Below are 19,139 nucleotides of genomic sequence, written 5' to 3' on the forward strand. Positions count from 1 at the left end.
TTTTTTTTTTTTTTTTTTTTTTTTTTTTTTTTTTTTTGTTGTCCCTTGATTCAATATAGCTCTGATACCATGTTAGAGTTTTGGTTCCAACAGAGTAAGAAAGCAAGAGAAAAACAGAGTATGAATATACTCAGTAAAAGAAGGAAATTTTTATTAATCTAAAACTTGTAGATTTACATCCATGATACAATAAGTTTATATAATAAACAAACAGACACAACATGTGAATAGTTGTGTATTGTGGTTTTGTAATTTAAACGACACAACTTATTCTAAAGGTCACGACTCTTAACTAAATAAACTTCACATAGACATAAACTCAATTAACGATCAACAAAAAGGACGACGCAGTTTAGAAGTGCATGATATTTCGTCGGTTCGAGCTTAGCTATCATTAGTCATGTTAGTATTATTGAAAAATGGAAGTCTCAAAATTTAATGGCTGTTTTATGTAGAATACATACATATCTAATCATGATTTCTTGTTTATTTAATGGATGTTTTAAGTAGAATTAGAATACAAAACAAAACTGTACTTTTGAATTTAGGAAAAAACAAAAATAAGAGATTTGAATATTATTTATAAAAACATTAAATGTACAATTATGTTGCTTTCAGTGGTATGTAATTTAAATCGGCTAATGAGCTCCAAAAAACAAAAGGAATTCAAAAAAACAAAGGCTAGCCAGTTTGTTGCATTAGAAAAGAAGAAAACAAATACTATAGTCTTTGGTAAACAAATACGGGTTATGTGAAATAATATGAACCGATTACATGCCAATGAATTGTCGCTAGTTGTAATAATATGCATGTATATAGAGCCTGACTGGTTCAAACGCTGCGGTTACGGTTGTGGTTGTAGTTGTGGGAGATTGCGGTTTCAAGCATTATTAAGCGTTTTGAACGACTATTTTAGCGATTTAAAACTGGTGCGTTTGCGGGAGGTTCACGACTGGTTGACCAGCAGGTGCAATAGCGGTTGGAACATAATAAATGTGATATATAATATATAAATGTTTAAAAACACAAAATTTTTAATCAAACTTGATTTATAATTTAAATTTATTAAAAAATACTAAAATAATTATTCAAAAAACAAATAAATTTCATATTGAAATACTTATTCCTTATGCATTTGGCTTTTCACCAAAAATTTAATCAAGTAATTTGATAAATGACAAAACATATGCTTTAGATCATGGATCTTTTCTCTTTTCTCTTAGATCGTGGGTCAGTAGTTGCATCAGTAGGAATGGTTAAGTGAGAGTTGAGAAGAGTCACTGGTGATTTGTTTTAATACTTTTCACAAATAATTTTATTTTATGAAAAATTTCTGATGAATTATTATATTTATTTAGATTTTTTTGAACTTATGTGCGATGTGTCGTTAAATTTACATCAAGTTTTCCGAGTTATTGTTAATTGAAATATTATTTTCTTCTAATTGTTTATTTTATAATCTTTGTAATCGTATCTGTACTTCATTTTTTCTCATCCTTAATGAGTAAAATGGTTAGATAGAAGATATAACACAAAAGAATTTCATTATCATTGATTTCTTTTAAGTTTTTTATTAAAAAAAAAAATCCAACCGCAATCACCCGCAACCGCAAACGCTTGCGGAAAGCAGCTTTTGGAATTCAGTGGTTTGAAGCGGTTAGGAGCGTTTTATGTAATTGGTTCAAATCGCTAGCAACCGCTACCACCCACAAACACAGTGTTTGCGGGAGATAACGGAAAAACCAGTCAACAACATAGTCTAGACTGTGATAATAATTGATTGATTGACTAGCATTACCCTTGTGAACATACAGTATAGAAATAAGTCGTTCATCGCGTTGTATTGCATATGGACGGAAATATATAATCCTTCGCACTACCCAAGTATTTAATATACTCACTCTTGTTTAGATCATGGAGATAATGGCCACACTCGTGATCAGGTTTGAGGTCTAGAGTCTAGCCGTCTAGGGGCCATGAGTTTAACTGTTTAAGGAGTATCGGTAATTTTTAAAAAAAAAAAAAAAAGAACAAAAAAAGACGAAAAAAGGTTTTCTCCCAGGCACCATTATCGAAGCAAACTTCATCTTCATAATTTCCGGAGCCGGTGGAGCTGTAGCTCGCCGGCGTCGGGACCTGCTGTCACATACCAATCTTCGACTTACTCTTTGGTTACTCTGGTTTATGCTTTCCCCTTTCGCTCCCATTTCACATCACCACATCCTTTTGCTTCCACACTTTCTCGTCATGGCAAGTTGTGATGGAGCTCGAGGTTGCCTTCCGGCGAATCACCTCTACTTCACACCCCACCTGCTCAGTGTTCGTTAAAGCTTGCAAAAGATGAGGCTATAGCCTCCAAAGGTTTTAATTATTTTAAATCTGAGATATGTCTCTTCCACTCTCACGGATCTGCTTGTTCTAAAACTATCACGAAGATTCACCAGAGAAATGGTGCAAGGCTGGCCACCGTCGATGAGTTTTACACTTTTACTCTGCCTTGATATTGGCGAGACCCCCTAAATCCAAAACCGCCTCAACGCTCGAATCCGAGCTTAACCTCTCACCCGCATCTAGATACTTGGAGTCTAGGTGTTTCGCGATCCTCGTCGACCAACGAACTCACCATATTTTAGCAACGCTCGGACCGATGTTGAGGATGGCGACGGAAGGATTAACCCTAATCCATGAAACTTCCTCCTTCCCAGAACCCTTGGTCACTCCTCCCAAATGGTATCGCAGCTTGTCGATCTTGCCTGCTCCGATGCCACAACCCTCGGCGATGCCTCTTTCAACTCCGATCATCAGCTCGCCGCCGCTCAGCCGCAACACTCAATACTCCATCGATCCAGTCCAAAGGAAACTAGGGTTTTCGTTGTTGGGCTTGTCCCCTTACGGCCCAATGTCTTTTTTTTGGACATTTTTCAAAAGTGGCGGCCCAACTCCCACTTCCACTAGGCCCAGGTCCAGCTCAACTTTTAATTTGTTTAGTTCCATTGTTTTACCTAGTCGACACATTGCTGCTATGAATGGCCGAAGACTCCTTTCGAGGCTTGGGTTGACTTTGGTTCACGGACTATTCAATTATCACTCTCCCGGCCTTAAGCAAACTCCAGAAGAATTCACTCACCGGATTTCGTCGATGGCAGGAGATAATCTTGGACCATCGCTTGCGTCTTGTTCGGTGATGTTGTCGCACGACATCTCTTTCTTCTTGGTGTGAATCTCTTTTACTGAGAAATTTCCCAAACTTGAGTTCATGAAACTCTTCTTAACGTCCCAATATCTCTTGATAAGGACAATTCACCATCTTTCCGAACTATTCGTGAATGTGGCTTCGACGTACATGGGTCTCGCTTGTGATTTGGTGCTATATTGCTCACGTCTCCGAGTTCCCTCATATGTTGTGAATTATCTATCTTTTCCCTATGTTTTTATTATTGTATCAAGCTTTGCTTTGGAAAAACTCTTAAACCTTGTAACCGTTATCATGTTGAATGAATGAAAACAAGATCTGTTTGTCCAAAAAAAAAAAAGAGAGTATGTTATATTTTCATAATTATAGTACTGTCGATTATAATGAATTATATATTTGTGTAATAAATTTGGATAAAATAATATTAAAAAAGTGAGTATAGTAAATGGTAATATAATGAGTTTGATATAATAATAAAAAAATAAAACAGAATTTTTTAACAGCACGGGAATATTTAAAGATATTAGATCGATAACGGATTGGATACATTATTCATTTTCATATCACTATAATTTAATCGATCACGGAGAGTCATATTTTTATAATAAGTTTGGATAAAATAAAATATGAAAAAAACAATTTTATGATATGGAACTTTATAAATTAAATGGTAACTAATCGAATTATAATATTATGATATGGAACTTTATAACAACTATAACAATTTTATATCAAATACTAACTAATCCAGTCTTGCTATTGTATAGTGAGGTAGCAAATCCACCGTATGAATATCTTAAGTATCCACATTAAATTTAAATAGGAAAATTACTTATTTTAAATTATTTTAAACATATATAATATGTTTTTAGTATTTTTGAGATTTTTAGAATTTCAAATAAAAAAGTCTGGTTTTTAAATGTGGCATGAAATAATTCAATACAATGTGGGAAATATATATTAGAAAGATTGCAATCTTCACAAATCACAAATGATAATGGTAGAGACTCTAATATGTTCACTTCTACCTCTTTTATCCTCTTTTATCCTCTTTTGTTTCATAGGTTGAGTCTTCTATTCAACCCACCTGTGAATATCTAATAGTTCGTATTAAAATATAAATGAATTTTGTTATGTTGAAAATTTGTATGAAAACAGTATGTTTTTATATACTCCAACAACAAAAACCCCTAAACGATAACTCAATTGTCGTCTTTGACGAAGTGAACTTTTTCTGAGAAAGATATGTGTCTATGACAGAAAAAAAAAAATACATATGTCTCTTTATTAGTTAGAAAATCAGATGAAATAATAAATTCCACACAGAATCTCGGTTTGATTTAACATTATAAATAAATAAATCAAACGATGTCTAAACACAATCAAAGCAAAATATACTTACGAATAATTAGAATAAGCTAATAAGGCATAATTAATAGAACAAAAATAAGAGTAATGACCCCTCCACTTCGTAATCAAATGGTCCTTTAATTAAGGAAAATGACTTCTCACGCCATTAAGCTCCCACACACACCTTTCCCTTTTCTCTATCATGCAAAGCCAGATCCGCCATCGCCGTCTCATCTTCCTCCATCAAAGCTTCTTCTGCTCCTCCCGGATCTCCTACCGAAGAAGACCGCTCCAGGCGTTGTCGTTTCCTCCATCGCGATCTCGAGTCCGCCACAAGTGGATTCGACATCAGCAATCTCTTCGGCCGTGATAGCCATGGAAGCGTTTACACCATTTTTTAAGCTTACCGAGAGATCAGCTAGGACCATTTCCAGGGTTTCCCCAGAGTAGGTCTTGCCAGATATGGACGATTTTGACTAATGAGTATTTATAGTTGGAGTATATTCTCTTACTATATTCTGATATTGATTTGTTATTGATTCGGTAATCAAATTTTCGAAAGTTTAGGAGAATGATTTATCGCTTTCTTTTTCCGGAATCAATTAGGAGACTTCAAATTAGTAGACTAAAAATTAGGATCAGTTATGCCGAAATATATTTGGTAAAGATATGATATTTTAGGAGAATGATTATGTGATTTCTTATTTTAAAATCAATTATTAGACTAAAAATTAGGATCAGTTTACCGAAAATATATTTGGTAGAGATATTATATCCACATCATAATGATATGATCGATTTAGTCTTATTAGATTTCTGATTGATATCCTATACATTTGAATTGTTTCCTAAAGTATAGGAACCGTTTGTAAATTTCGGATCACCCATTTGTAAATTTGGTTTATAAACTACCCGTATCCAACTGTTTTAATTTCGACCCACAAAAAAAAAAACATTTACTATAAACCAATTATATTGTTTTCTTCCAAAATCACTAGTGTACAGGAATCATTTTTTAGTTCTTGTTTTATTTTTGCTCTCTCTGTCTCTTCTTAATCTATACACTAGTGATTTGGGATCTTAAAATGAACCAATTGTTTTCTTCCAAAGTCACTAGTATATAGATTAATAAGAGAGAGAGAAAAAAAAAAGATTAATGATTACAATAAAATTTGATTCTTCATCAATCTCTACTATTATTTGTAAAGTCGTTTAACTAATAAATCTTTATTTTATAAGAAATTACAAGGGTATGCCATTGAAGTTAGGACCAAATTAATTCATATAAAAAAGGTCAAATCGTCGTTTAATCGTTTCTCTATTCAGATAAACACGTGGATCCTTTATATCCGGTATTCAGATCTGGTTTCATTTTCTAATCTCAGCCGTTCAATATTTTTTTAAGAATAAATCGCAATCGTTCATTGACTAACCTTAAAAAAAACTTTTTTCCTTCACCTCTGCTCTCTCTCTCTCGCCGTCTCTCGCAAATGGATTTAAAGTTTTTTTTTTCTTTTTTGTCGACGAACTCGAAGAGATGCAGAGGAAGAGAAGAATTGGAATTTGGTTTCTGAATCTTGATGTGTAGTGGTTTTGGATTATTCTCTGGTCATCAGCACGATTTTGAGATGATAAACTCAATCTCATAAATCGTCAATAACTCAACCTCAAAAATCTGTCTGATTCATCTCTCCGATCAAGTAAGCTCAGATACCGATTGTTTTCTTTTTAATCTGAATCGATTTGTGTAAGATTCTCTTCTGGTGGGTTCTATGGTTTTAAATGTTTTTTTTCTTTTGGATGCATGATATGATCTTTAACCTTTTATTTTGTATGTGAACTCTAGATGTATTCAAATAAGGAATCATCAAAGGCGATCTAGGAGAACGAAGCAAGAGTACTTGGTATATCTTGAACCTCTGCTAAGGTTCACACAAATGGTTGGTTTGATAATTTGATTCATACTATAAGAGTTCACTTATTGGATGGTACTATAAGCGGAGTGCTATTGTTGGATATGGAATGGGGACTATGGTGGCAAGGTATACACAACTGTTTTCAATTGCAAACGATTCAAAGTTTTAATCTTTCTTACAAAAGCTTCATGGCCCTTACTGTCACAGTGACATATACGAAGGAACCCGAGAGGCGAAAGTGGAAGATCTTACTGGAATTAGAAAAACAATCAAACCTCTGGAAGAATCAGGGGCTTTAGTTCGCAAAATTGATGAAGAGGTTCGCAGATTATCGCTTGTGCAGCTTTGTTCCCTTTCTTTAAAGAAAAGTGTGGAGAAGTTGCAGCTATTGCAGTTTCATCAGATTGCCATGGGCAAGGACAGGGAGATAAATTGCTCGGTATAATCATGAAACTTTTGAGTATTGTGTGTTTACAATCTACAGTTAAAAGAAAAATCAGTTTCTTAGACTATCAATTTTTTGCAGATTACATTGACAAAAAAAAGCGTTAGCTCTCGGACTTGAGATGCATTTTCTACTAACAACGAGAACAGCTGACTGGTTTGTGAGACGTGGGTTTCATGAATGTTCAATCTCGATGATACCAGAGGCAAGACAAGAAAGAATCAATTTTTCGAGTAGATCGAAGTATTACATGAAGAAGTTATTGCCAAACCGGAGTGGGATCTCTGTTGTTCGTACATTTCAGTTTGGCTAATGAGAATGTCGAGAAGAATGTAATTGACATAGAATTTTTTTGCTCAATGTATATTCTGTCGAGTTTTGAATGAATCAACATTATTTCCAACGCCATAGCATCTATCACTTTGAGTTTCTCCACAAATCTTCTCTTTCGTGACACCATCTTCTCCTCTGCTGTCTTGATCTCGGGGAATGAAACAATGGGGAAAATACGTATGTGCTCATCAAATCTATACTTTTAAACAGAAGTATATAATATTTTCATATTTATATTTGATAGTGATTGTTTTTTATATAAATATTTTCTACTACTTTTCTTCGTGATCAATTTATATAATATTTTCATATTTATATTGTCTACTACTTTTTTCTAGGTATGCTTTGGTTTTAACTAATTTTATTTCTATATTCATAAATTAATTTGATTTTGACTTTGCAGGAAATGTTTGTTGGATTCTCTTCTTATAATTTGATCTCATATTTTCCCCAAAAAAAAATTGATCTCATCTTTCAAGAATGTGATGTGACACTGAAGCAAAGTTCAAAACTAAGAATTTTTTAATTTTCTTTATTCAATCATACCCTTATTACCTTTAATTTAATTTAGTTTATTTTTTAAAAAATAATTGAAGCTATTGGCTTGATTTTTATTATATGTTGTAATTTTGTGATATCTTCAATCTCCTATCATTAGAATATCTTTGTAACACATGACTCCTCCAATGAAGAAGATTAGACTTCTCTCTGTTGAACTTTGTTCACTACTATTAAAAAGCACATAATATTTTATTTTAGATAAACATGTAACTAAATCTTAATCACCATTTGGTTACAAGATTTTAATATTTTTGTAAATATTCGAAGTTGTTTGCTAAAAACAAGAAATAGAAAATAATATAAACAAAATCTATAAAAATCCATGCTTGATATATTTTTCAATCCATATATTCAGTATCTTTTTTAGAATATTTTTTTTTCACAAAATGTAGTATGAGATGGTAAAAGTAAGGAATATTTGCTAACTAAATAAAAAATATATTTTTTTTGGATAATTTACTGTATTTACTGTATTTTTCACAAAAACAATTAAATGTTTGTGGATAATTGTTTTTTGAAGCTGAATATATGGGATATTTGTGGATAATTGTTTTTTTTCACAAAACTATAATTAATTATAAAAACATAATTAAATGTAACACATGAATTGAAATTAATGAGAATCTCATTAATTAAGATATGTAATCAAATAAATTGTTTTTCACTAGATAATTTTGCAGCTATATAAATTTCACTATATAATTAAGTTATTATTAGCAGCTTAAACAAATTCAGTAAATGAAAAAAAAAACTTATTATTAACATGTAGTTTAGTCATAGAAATCTTGGAGCGTACAAATATAACAAATTTTAAACATATGAAAAGTTTACAATATTATTAACATTACCCTTCAGAAAAAAAATTATATGAAAATTTAAAGGAGAGTGTTATATGACAAGACAGTTGGGTCGATATTGATAGCAATTTAAAATACTATTAATTTATCCCGTGCTATACTTTGAAATAATTATTTGAAAATTTTAGGAAATATTTTTTTCTTAATAACATGTAAATGATGTCATTTATATAAAAAATAATATCTTATAGAAAAGAACGTTTAACAAACGGGAATGGGTAATTCAAACAATAAAAATAATTATCTAAACTACTTCTAATTAAAATAACACAAGATGAGATCATAAAATTTGGATAATTTAATTTAATTTTAACTTTCAAATATAAAAAGTAGATATGATACGAGAACATGTTTTATGCCGATACAATACTTAGAAGATATTAAGAGTTTCAGTGGTTAATGGGTCTTTTTGTATTGTGTTGTCTATACAAAGATAGATATTTTTAAAAGGTTGACTATGCGACATATAATCAGTTACTTTGGAACGGGTACTTTAAAAATTTTGGATATTTTTAAAAACAATTAAAAAATTTTTTTGGATAATTTTCACTAACTAAATAAAAAATAAGTACTCAAGAGGATATTTGTGGTGAAAGAGATAGTAAAAATAAGGAATATTTGTTACCTAAGTAGTTATGATTATTAGGGAAATCATTTTATGTAATAATAAAAGTAAATAAAATATTGCCCTATCTTATACCATCTCGATATTTATAGAACAAAATCTCTACTTTGGAATAATTATATGAAAATTTTAGGAAACATTTTTTTAATAACATGTAAATGATTTCATTTATATAAAAGGAAATATGATCTTATAGAAAAGAACGTGTAAGAAATGGGAACAGGTAATTCAAACAATAAAAGTAATTATCTAAACTATTTTTAATTAAAAAACAAGATGAGATCATAAAATTTGGATAATTAAATTTAATTTCAACTTTCAAATATAGAAAATGGATACGATATAGGAACATGTTGTATGCTGAGATAGTACTTAGAAGACATTATGAGTCTCATTGGTTAATAGGGGGTTGTGTATTGTGTTGTTTATACAAAGATATATATATATATATATATATATATATATACACATAGTTAACCTTTTTAAAAAATATATATATATATATTTTAAAAAGGTTAACTATGCGATATGTAATCAGTTACTCTGGAACGGGTAATTTGAAAATTTTGGATATTTTTGAAAACAATTAAATAGTTCTTTTTGAATAATTTCAGCTAACTAAATAAAAATAATTATTTAACGGGGAATTCGGGTATCCTGTCTAAATTTTTTACCCACTCTCTATTAATAAACATCGTCTAACGAGTAATCACATATGGTACGGTACATGGAACAAGACGAAATGGGACGGTACATGAAACAAGACGAAATGGAACGGTACAGATTGGACGGGAGGGGATGTATTTCCCGCTCTAAAGTACATACGTCTTGATTATATACACACAATAATCCAAACTAAAACCAAACTGAAATATAATATTATGATTTAATTCCAATATTGTACAAATACTTAATTGATGTATTTAAAATAATAATATTCTAACTTAATTTTATGAATTAAATTTTATATACAAAATATTTTGCCCGTGCTGTAGCACGTGTTACTACCTAGGAAGGCCAGTCTCTCTCAAGGTCAATCTTGCGATTTTATACATATTAATATCAAGGTGAGTCTCTCTCAAATGTTGGTTTATACTTGCCTAGACCTGTTTTCTCGCATGGCCAGTTATACGTAGCGATATCCTGTGTAAGCAGTAAATTAGGATTGAAAATTCTTATTACTGACCCAAAAGGAAAACCTCGAAAGAAAACAAGAAATGTCGTCTTCAAAGAGATTTTCCAAAACATTTGATCCATCTTCATTCATACCTTCGTAAGACTCTGTTTTTACTTTGTTTCCATTCTTACAAAATTAATTGCTATGGTCTTCGTTTAAATTATTTGATCATATATATATATATATATATATATATATATATATATATATATATTTTTCAGGTTTTCTTTATATTTTCACCCATCAAATAAATTTCTAAAATCTTATTATTCATGTACTCCACCAAATAAGTTTTATCCCATATAGACATATTGAGTTTCGTTTATTTAATTTATTACATATATATATATATATATATTATATTTCATATTTTACTACTATATTATTTCCAATTATTTAACCATGTATATATATATTATATATAATATTAGAGAAGTTTAATAACTTAGTACATTCATTATATTCGTTATAAATCTTTAAAAATCTAATTGTACAATATTTTTAGTTTGAAGAAATTATAATAAAATATACACATGTATAGAAACAAAAACATAAGACAACAACTAATACAAGAGAATACAGTACAAAGGTTATTAGATACGGTGTGGAGTAGAGGATACATGCCAGAGCTAATTAGGCTGTAGAGATGGGGTCTGTGTCATTGTCAATATCCTGCTCACTGAAATTAAATGTCAAAAGCAAATACATAGTACCAATAATATGTTGAAAATGTGTAATAATCTAAATATAACTAATACAGTATTATTAATTTCAAATTATAATAAACATATTGGCCCGTGCAGTAGCACGGGTTACTACCTAGTATAATGGTAAATAGTTTTTATTCATCAATAGAATTCATAAATACAGAAAGATTAAAACATAAAGGTTGTAACCTAATGAATAAATTAGAAAAGCTAAATATAAGAATTTTCTAGCGTTTTCTCATCTTTGAAAATGGAATTTTCTCAAGATAGGATCGATAGCTAAACCAAGGCTTTCATATGCTGGATCATATAATGAATTTTGTATCCTGAAATAAAAAGGTAAAACGTATTTATTAGTAATGTTCATAACTCTCTTTGTAGTCAATGATAAAATACTGTGAAATAAATATAATAATATGAAGTTAATTATATATATGAAAATACCATTAAAAAGTTATATATGGAAAATTTGTAACTAGTAATCATGTAATTAAGTAAGGTTGATGTAGTTTTGTGTTTTGGGACAAATCTGTCATACTTTTGTTGGATCAGAAACAATATAAACATAATTATGATATCCATAAGAATGATATTAATATTTATATCGAGAGTCCTATGATAATCAAAACGACTTATGAAAATAGATCGAAAAAGGTGAAATGAAAAAAATAGATGGGAAAGTATAAACCTATGTTCACCGGGAGGATTGGCTGCATTTGAATCAACATTGCTTACTGGCAAGACGATCTTCTGCATTATTGAAATGTATTTTTCTCATCAATTCTGTTTATCTTGGAGAGTAACATATATTTATATACTACCTTTCTTTGGTGGGCAGACGATGATGATTCTCCATGCACAAATTGATTTTGATGATTTCTTCTTCGACGCCCTAGAATAGCACTTGTCTGTAATGTACACGTATCATCAATAATATTTTTTTTATTTTGATAAAAGTTCTAATTGTGTATACATATCTAGATATACATATGTGTGTATTAATGTTCTCTATATAAAAGATATTTCTAGTTTTGATTTTTTCTTTAAAACTAAATATTGTTGTAAAATGGTCTTTTGATGTGGCCTTCAATAAACTATCAAGTGAAAGTAAATAATCAAAGACGTTGGAAAAAAAAACCTTGTGATGATGTGGGACCTTAGATAACAAAGTAGCGATAGGGCACCGAGCTCGTTAGTTATTAATGTTTTAGTTTTTCTTTTAAATAATAGTTAGGTTTCTTACTGAAATTACTTATAAGAAAAAAGATAATCACATAGTTCATTCATCGAATGAAATATATGGTACCTGTAGGGGAGTAGTCAATGAGTTTGTGCATGGACGTATTTGTGTAGAAGTCTCTTGTTGAGGGGGTCTAAAGCTCGGAAAAGGCTGACCTACCAAATCTTGCGCGTTGCCATGATGCCTAAAGAAATGAGAAAACTGAATGAGTTCAAAAATTAAATTGCCACAGAAGAAAATATCTCTTGTACTAAATTTTGTGACGACTATATATGTTTGGACTTGATACCTGGTAGAAATCGACGGTATTTGAAGTTGAGGAGAGGTCACAGCAAATTGATTTTGTAAAAGATGAGTCCTGCATTAACCCAAATAATTCAACAGATATATATATATATATATATATATATATATATATATAAAAGAAAATTCTATATAGGAAAGAGAGATATTTAACTTAGAATAAAATAATGGAGAAAGATATATATTTGGTAGAACTCGACGACATTTGAGGTTGATATATATATAAGAGATTGAACGTAGACTAATATATATACCTAGTAGTAGTAGACCTCGACGGCATTTGAGATTGAGGAGGACGCATAGGAATTTGATTTTGTTGAGGAGTCCTGCGTTAATCCAAATATTTTTAACAAAGAAATACATGACTTTATAATATAATTGTAACTATTATATATATATATATATAATTGTAACTATTAGGTGAGTAAATATATCAGAGAAATCCATATAAAGGAAAGATAAGGAATTAGCATGTATAAGAGAGAGTGAACTTAGAATATAAAATATTTATAAAAAAAATACCAAGTAGAGCTCAAAGGCACTTGAGATGGAGGAGGCATCATAGAATTTTGATTTTGTAGAGGACAAGTCCTACGCAAGACAAATTACTTAACACAGAAATATAAAATTTAAAAGAGATCAAACATAAAACAATATATATACCTAGTCGAGCTGGACGGCTCTCGAGGTTGAGGAGGAACCATAGAAATTTGATTTTGATGAAAATAACTCCTGCATATTAACCAAAATAATTTAACAAAGATATATATAAAAAGAATAATTATATTTAAGAGAAATTAAATTTAAAACAATATCTTTACCTAGTCGAGCTCGATGGCATTCGAGATTGAGGAGCAATCATAGAAATTTGATTTTGTTGAGAATATGTCCTGCATTAACCCCAAATTAACTTATCTATATAACTGTAACTATTTGGTGAAACAAATATATAAGAGAAACTCATATCGGGAGAGTGATAGTATTTAAAATAATATAACAGAGATTAAACTTAGAATAATATATACCTGGTAGAGCTCGGTGGCATTTGTGGTTGACTAATGGTGTTAATATTTTCATTTTGTAGGGGATGAGTTCTGCGTTAACGAAAATAATTTAATAACTAAACATATAATTGTGATCTTATATAATGATATATATAATAGGCAAGGTAATTTTACTTTGTAAGAGGAGTCACAACTTAATTAAGTTGTAAATAGTATTTACGGAAAAAAAGATGATCTTACATAACCAAATCTGAAACCATCCTTGGGGGGAGATGTTCGTCTTCTCTGTTTGTTAAAGCTCTCGGAGGTGGTTGCTGCTCGTACATGTTGAAATGTGAACCAATAGGACCATGTTGGTACGCTGGATAATTTTCTGGTCTGTATTTCATAAAATTTAAAAAGACATTAGAAACATAGATCAATGTTACATGTATATTCAAAATTAATGTATTTGTAACTAATTTGTTACACACACAGGTGGTGATAGAAACTGATCTTGAAGATGATTTGGTAACTCAAAAGAATCAGTCAATGGTTGCTGATGTGCATATCCATTGTTTCCTTCTTCGGTTTGTTGAACAATATTTATCTGGCTCATGAAAAATATATTAATCAGATACTTCATCAAAGTAATCAATGATCAATAAAATTGAAAAAAAAAGAAGTTTTGTTTACCATTGTAGAATTATTTGGATCTTGAAATGAATTCATAATCATGTTTTGGTTGGATAAGTATTGCTGATCTGATTGTATGTTTGAAAAGTTTCCTTGTACATACCCATTTGAATGGCAAACCAATTGTTGTTGTTGCTGCTTCCGAGAAATTATCAATATATAACCAATGATGGTTAGTTTTGATGGCATATAGTAATGATCTTATCTGCCTAATTCATCGAAAACATATTGATGGTTTAGTGATTGCATATAGTTTTATTTATGCCTCATAATGAATTGTATATTAAGAGAAAAAAGACTAATTAAAATAACTGATAATTGGAAGAAAAAAATATATGTATATGAAATATATAACTTACCATTGTAGAAGCATCTGGCTCTTGAAAAGAATACATCATGTTTGGATTAAGTAAATCTTGTTATAATGATTAAATGTTCTATAAAATGTGTAAGAGTAGGTAACATACCACGTCAGGTGGATATTGTGGTATTGTTAATGACTCTGGCAATGGGACTAGACTTGGTTGTGTACTCGTTGTGGGAGTAGCATCGCTTATTGCTGGAACGGAGAATAATCCAGCAAATACTTCGTCCATGTTCTCAGTTTCTACTATTGTAGGGTCTTGCCTAAGCTCCTTTATATTTCACAAAGGCAACACTTAAGTTTATTCATCAATATAGACATATCACACAATAGAGTTTTATATAAAACTTGAAGCACGACAAAAAAAAAAAAAGGTATACCATTGATTGAGGAAATGGTTCTGGTGACGGGGGGAACCACGAAGGACTAAATGGCAAACTTTGATCATCAAGCATATTGACTTGTTTAACTGGAATATACCTGAGGTAATCATAAATTGAATTAGCAAACATGTTTGGCTTCTCTTTGAGTAAACTAGCTAGCTAGACAAATACAACAGTTCGTCCCATATAAATTCTAACATGAGGAATCATTTTTTGTATACCGATCGATATCATCCTACTTATATGTATTCTAATATCAGATTCGAGTATGAATTGACGAGAAGAGAATCTAACTGAACCATATTGTATTTAACCACACACGTCACACACACAAAAAAAACTTTGGTTTAACCAAAAATAAAGAAAAAAGTTACTCGACCATCTTAATTTTAATTGATATTATAAGAAAATTAACTTGCCAACCTCTAGTTTAGGCTTGTGCAAAAAACTCTAATAAAAAATCTGAACTGGAACCAAACCAAAAAATTGGACTGAATTTAAACCCAGAATTTTCGATTTAATCAGGATTTTAGAGATTCTGGAAAAATCTATACCCCATCCAACCTAAACAGAATTTTTACATTTACCCTATTAAAATCTAAAATTCCCTGCCTGAAAAACTCAAACCCGTTCCTACTAGAAACCGACCCTAATACTTGGATGCCCAACCCTCGTTTAGTTCATATTTTTGGTTTAAAACTATTCGATAGTAAAAAATAAAGTAATTCGTATATGTACAGAAGAATTAAATAAGTGTATAGAAAATAAATTCACATATAACACAAGCAGAATCAGCCTTGATCAAGCAGAATCAGCTTTGGTCGGAAGCTGGTTAAATAATAGCCTAGCTTTTGCCTCATATAATTATTTTATTTGAAAATGGTATTTATTTTCCCTTTGGAGAAAGTCATTTTTTGCCTTTGAAAAAGCCATTTTTTGCCTTTGAAAAAGCCAATTTTCCTTTTGAAAAACATTTCTTCCCTTTAAAATATTGTTTTCTTAATTTTAGTCTTAGTTTTGAAAAAACTTCTTAAGGCCTCTAAAATATCAGTATACAAGAAAAATGCCTCTAGCTTTTAGTGTATCCATCAAATAGACAACACTGATAACTTTCCTGAGCACTTTCATCTTGATATATGAATAACGAAATATCAAACTAAATAAATCTATGTGATGATGATTCCAAAAACAATAATTTTCTTTGAAAAAAGGTTTGCAAGAAGAAAATAACTCTTTCTTTCTCACCTTCAGTAGCAATAGATTGATCTTCTTTTAGGATTCTGCACATGAAATCTAAGGATTCATATACAAAGAGAACAAAACAAAAGATAAATAAAAATCAAAGAAGACAAGAAATATTGTTATATGTTGGAAATCAGTATGGTATTTACTCATTATCTAGACATATCTCTACTATGTCTCTTTTGTACAATTCAATAAAACTTTGATGTAGGATCTGAGTTGCAATAGAGCTAAACTGCAAAGAAGAAAAAACAAGAGACACTTACTGGAGAGTTTGAGTAAAAAAGGTGGAGAGTTTGAGTAAAAAAGGTGAGCGATATGGAAACTGGGGGAGTTTGTATGGATGATATTGAGAACCCTTCCATATAGACATATATATACCCAATGTCCAATGAAGAAGCCCTTAGCTACTTTATCATCATAATGACACCTGTTCAACTGTTTTGTATCTTTTTGTTTTGCCAGCTTTTTTATAATTTTTTACTTTAAAAGTATTTACAGTGAATAAATAAAAAAATTACATTACTGTTGAAAAAAAAAATTACATTACTTGTTTTTTTGTCATTATTCAAAACTCCACTAATTTACCCTTGGTATTAGTAGATATACTTTAGAGATTTTTTTTTGACTTAGTTTACAGAATTTATAATCTATTAACTTAAACACTAACTAGTTCACTAAAATCTCTTTAAGTAAAAATATTGCTTATAGTTAAGGTGAGTTTTCATGGCGGCGCCGCAAAATATAAAACTAGTGAAAACTAATTTACATTTTTAGATAATGATAATGAATAAACTAAATGTAACTATATTGTCGGCGCCGCCAATTATAGAACTAGTGAAAACTAGTTAACATTTATAAATAATGATAATGCATTATTAAATTTAGCTATATTGTTGTTATGCAATGTCGTTAATTATAAAGTTATATGTGAATTTCAAGATAACACTGTAACTTATAAAAATTATAAATTAAAAAATAATATATTAACTGTTAATTATTACGTTTTACTAATATTTTACTATTAATTAAGTTGATACAATATTTTGTACCAAATTAAGGTGATAAAAAATTACTGAATACTTTGATTATTATTATGCAAATCTCAACAAATTCATTGTATTATCCAGAAAAAATCTAAGACATAATTTAATTTATTTATGTAGATATGTCATTTTTAGACTAAAGACAATCCCAAGATGTAAAAAAATCAGTGAATTGACATTGAGTTGTCACTCTATAATCAGTGCTTTTTACTTAAATTAGAAAAGTCTTTTTTTTTTTTTGTATTTTCTTCCTAAAAACTAATGTTATTCAAGGTAATATATTTTAAAAGAGTAAAGCATAGAAATAAAATAAAAAACTATATATATAAAAAGTATAGAAAGTTATGTTAGGAAAAAAAGAAAGAGAGACAATGATTGTTACACGTGTTATTTGCAATGGATTCTACTCAAATCTGTCACCGTTCGTTGCTTATGATGATTCTGTTCAACTGACTTGACTAATATTGTTTACAGGCTTTAACTGTCTGTTTTTTTTTGTTTGCAACCGTTACATCTTTTTAGAGATTTTGTCAAACATGGAAAGGTATAGAGACAAGATAATCAGATTTTTTTTCCTTTTTCATAATTTTGACATCTCATGAAGCTATTTTCTTTCCCTTTATTTTATTTTTATGGGATAAGAAATTTACAAATGTATGAGCTTTTTTTCTTTTCTTTTTAGAAAGGTGAATCCTAAAGAAAAATGGTAGAACACTGGTTTATGTAGATTTTTTTTATTATTATTATTACTATGTTGTAAGATATTCTTTAGACACAAATAAAAACTAGCCTATATACAAATTTGGCGTTTCATAAAAAAATAATGTAAACCATCTATACATTCAGCCCATATTAAAATCTTTAAGTTACCATTGTGCTTCTATATTAACCCGTTAGCAGTACATTAATCTATATAATAATAACAATCCGAATAAATGCGACCAACAATTGTGTTTTTTCAATCGTACTTTTTGGATATTTTTTGAAAAGTCGTGATGGATCATTGAAACGGTTATTTATGTAAAGTTACAACTGTTCACTGTAAAGTTGTGTTGATTAGAACATTCATACCTTTTGAAATCTATATATATTTGTCTGTTTGAACTGTTTTCATTTTTTTTTGTCATGACACAAAATCAACTAAATTTTCAATCTCAACGGTTTATATATTTTTCTAAATTATTTTCTAGCATTCATTCTTTTAAAAGTCAAGAAATTCTCGATTTAACAAAAGATTTTTGGAATGATGAATCTAATTTACATTTTTTAGTTAGTTTTAAATATAAAAGTTTAATGAGAATACCTATAGTGTTTTTTCAAGAGTTAGATGAATTACATAGTGAGTTTTTGGATTTGACTTTTCAATATGGTATCAATCCGAATAAATGCCACCAAAGATTGTGTTTTTCAATCGTACCTTTTGGATCTTCCAAAAAATCTGTAGAAAATTTAAATTATGTGTTTAACAAAAAGTTGTGATTGTTCATTGTAACGGTTTTTTTGTAAAGTAGCAATAGCTCATTGTAGAGACATAGAGCTGTGCCTATTCGAATATTCATATCTTTTGAAATCTATATATTTGTCTGTTTGAACTGTTTATATTTTTTTTGCCATGACATAAAATAATATAAATTTTCAACCTCAACGGTTTTTACAGATCTCTAGATTATTCTCTAGCATTCATTCTTTTAAAAGTAAAAAATTCCTCTAATTCCTTA

General features: G+C 29.9%; 2 protein-coding genes and 1 pseudogene across 2 annotated transcripts in view; 1 reads left to right on the plus strand and 2 right to left on the minus strand.

The window, feature by feature from the left end:
- The window catches only part of LOC104743593, a 6,523-nt gene extending 1,631 nt beyond the window's left edge, over positions 1-4,892 (minus strand). The window contains exon 1 of the mRNA XM_010464653.1: positions 4,728-4,892. Coding sequence (XP_010462955.1) covers positions 4,728-4,892 — 165 coding nt within the window. The remainder of the gene's footprint in view (positions 1-4,727) is intronic.
- Positions 6,460-7,312, plus strand: LOC104741472 (annotated as a pseudogene).
- The window catches only part of LOC104743594, a 28,655-nt gene continuing 22,464 nt past the window's right edge, over positions 12,949-19,139 (minus strand). The window contains exons 5-11 of the mRNA XM_010464655.1: positions 14,387-14,521; positions 14,185-14,300; positions 13,952-14,089; positions 13,529-13,597; positions 13,371-13,439; positions 13,230-13,298; positions 12,949-13,033 (exon numbers count right to left, since the gene is read on the minus strand). Of these exons, the coding sequence (XP_010462957.1) occupies positions 12,949-13,033; positions 13,230-13,298; positions 13,371-13,439; positions 13,529-13,597; positions 13,952-14,089; positions 14,185-14,300; positions 14,387-14,521 (681 nt within the window). The remainder of the gene's footprint in view (positions 13,034-13,229; positions 13,299-13,370; positions 13,440-13,528; positions 13,598-13,951; positions 14,090-14,184; positions 14,301-14,386; positions 14,522-19,139) is intronic.

The sequence above is a fragment of the Camelina sativa genome, chromosome 14 (genome assembly GCF_000633955.1).
Source record: "Camelina sativa cultivar DH55 chromosome 14, Cs, whole genome shotgun sequence".
Classification (NCBI taxonomy): domain Eukaryota; kingdom Viridiplantae; phylum Streptophyta; class Magnoliopsida; order Brassicales; family Brassicaceae; genus Camelina; species Camelina sativa.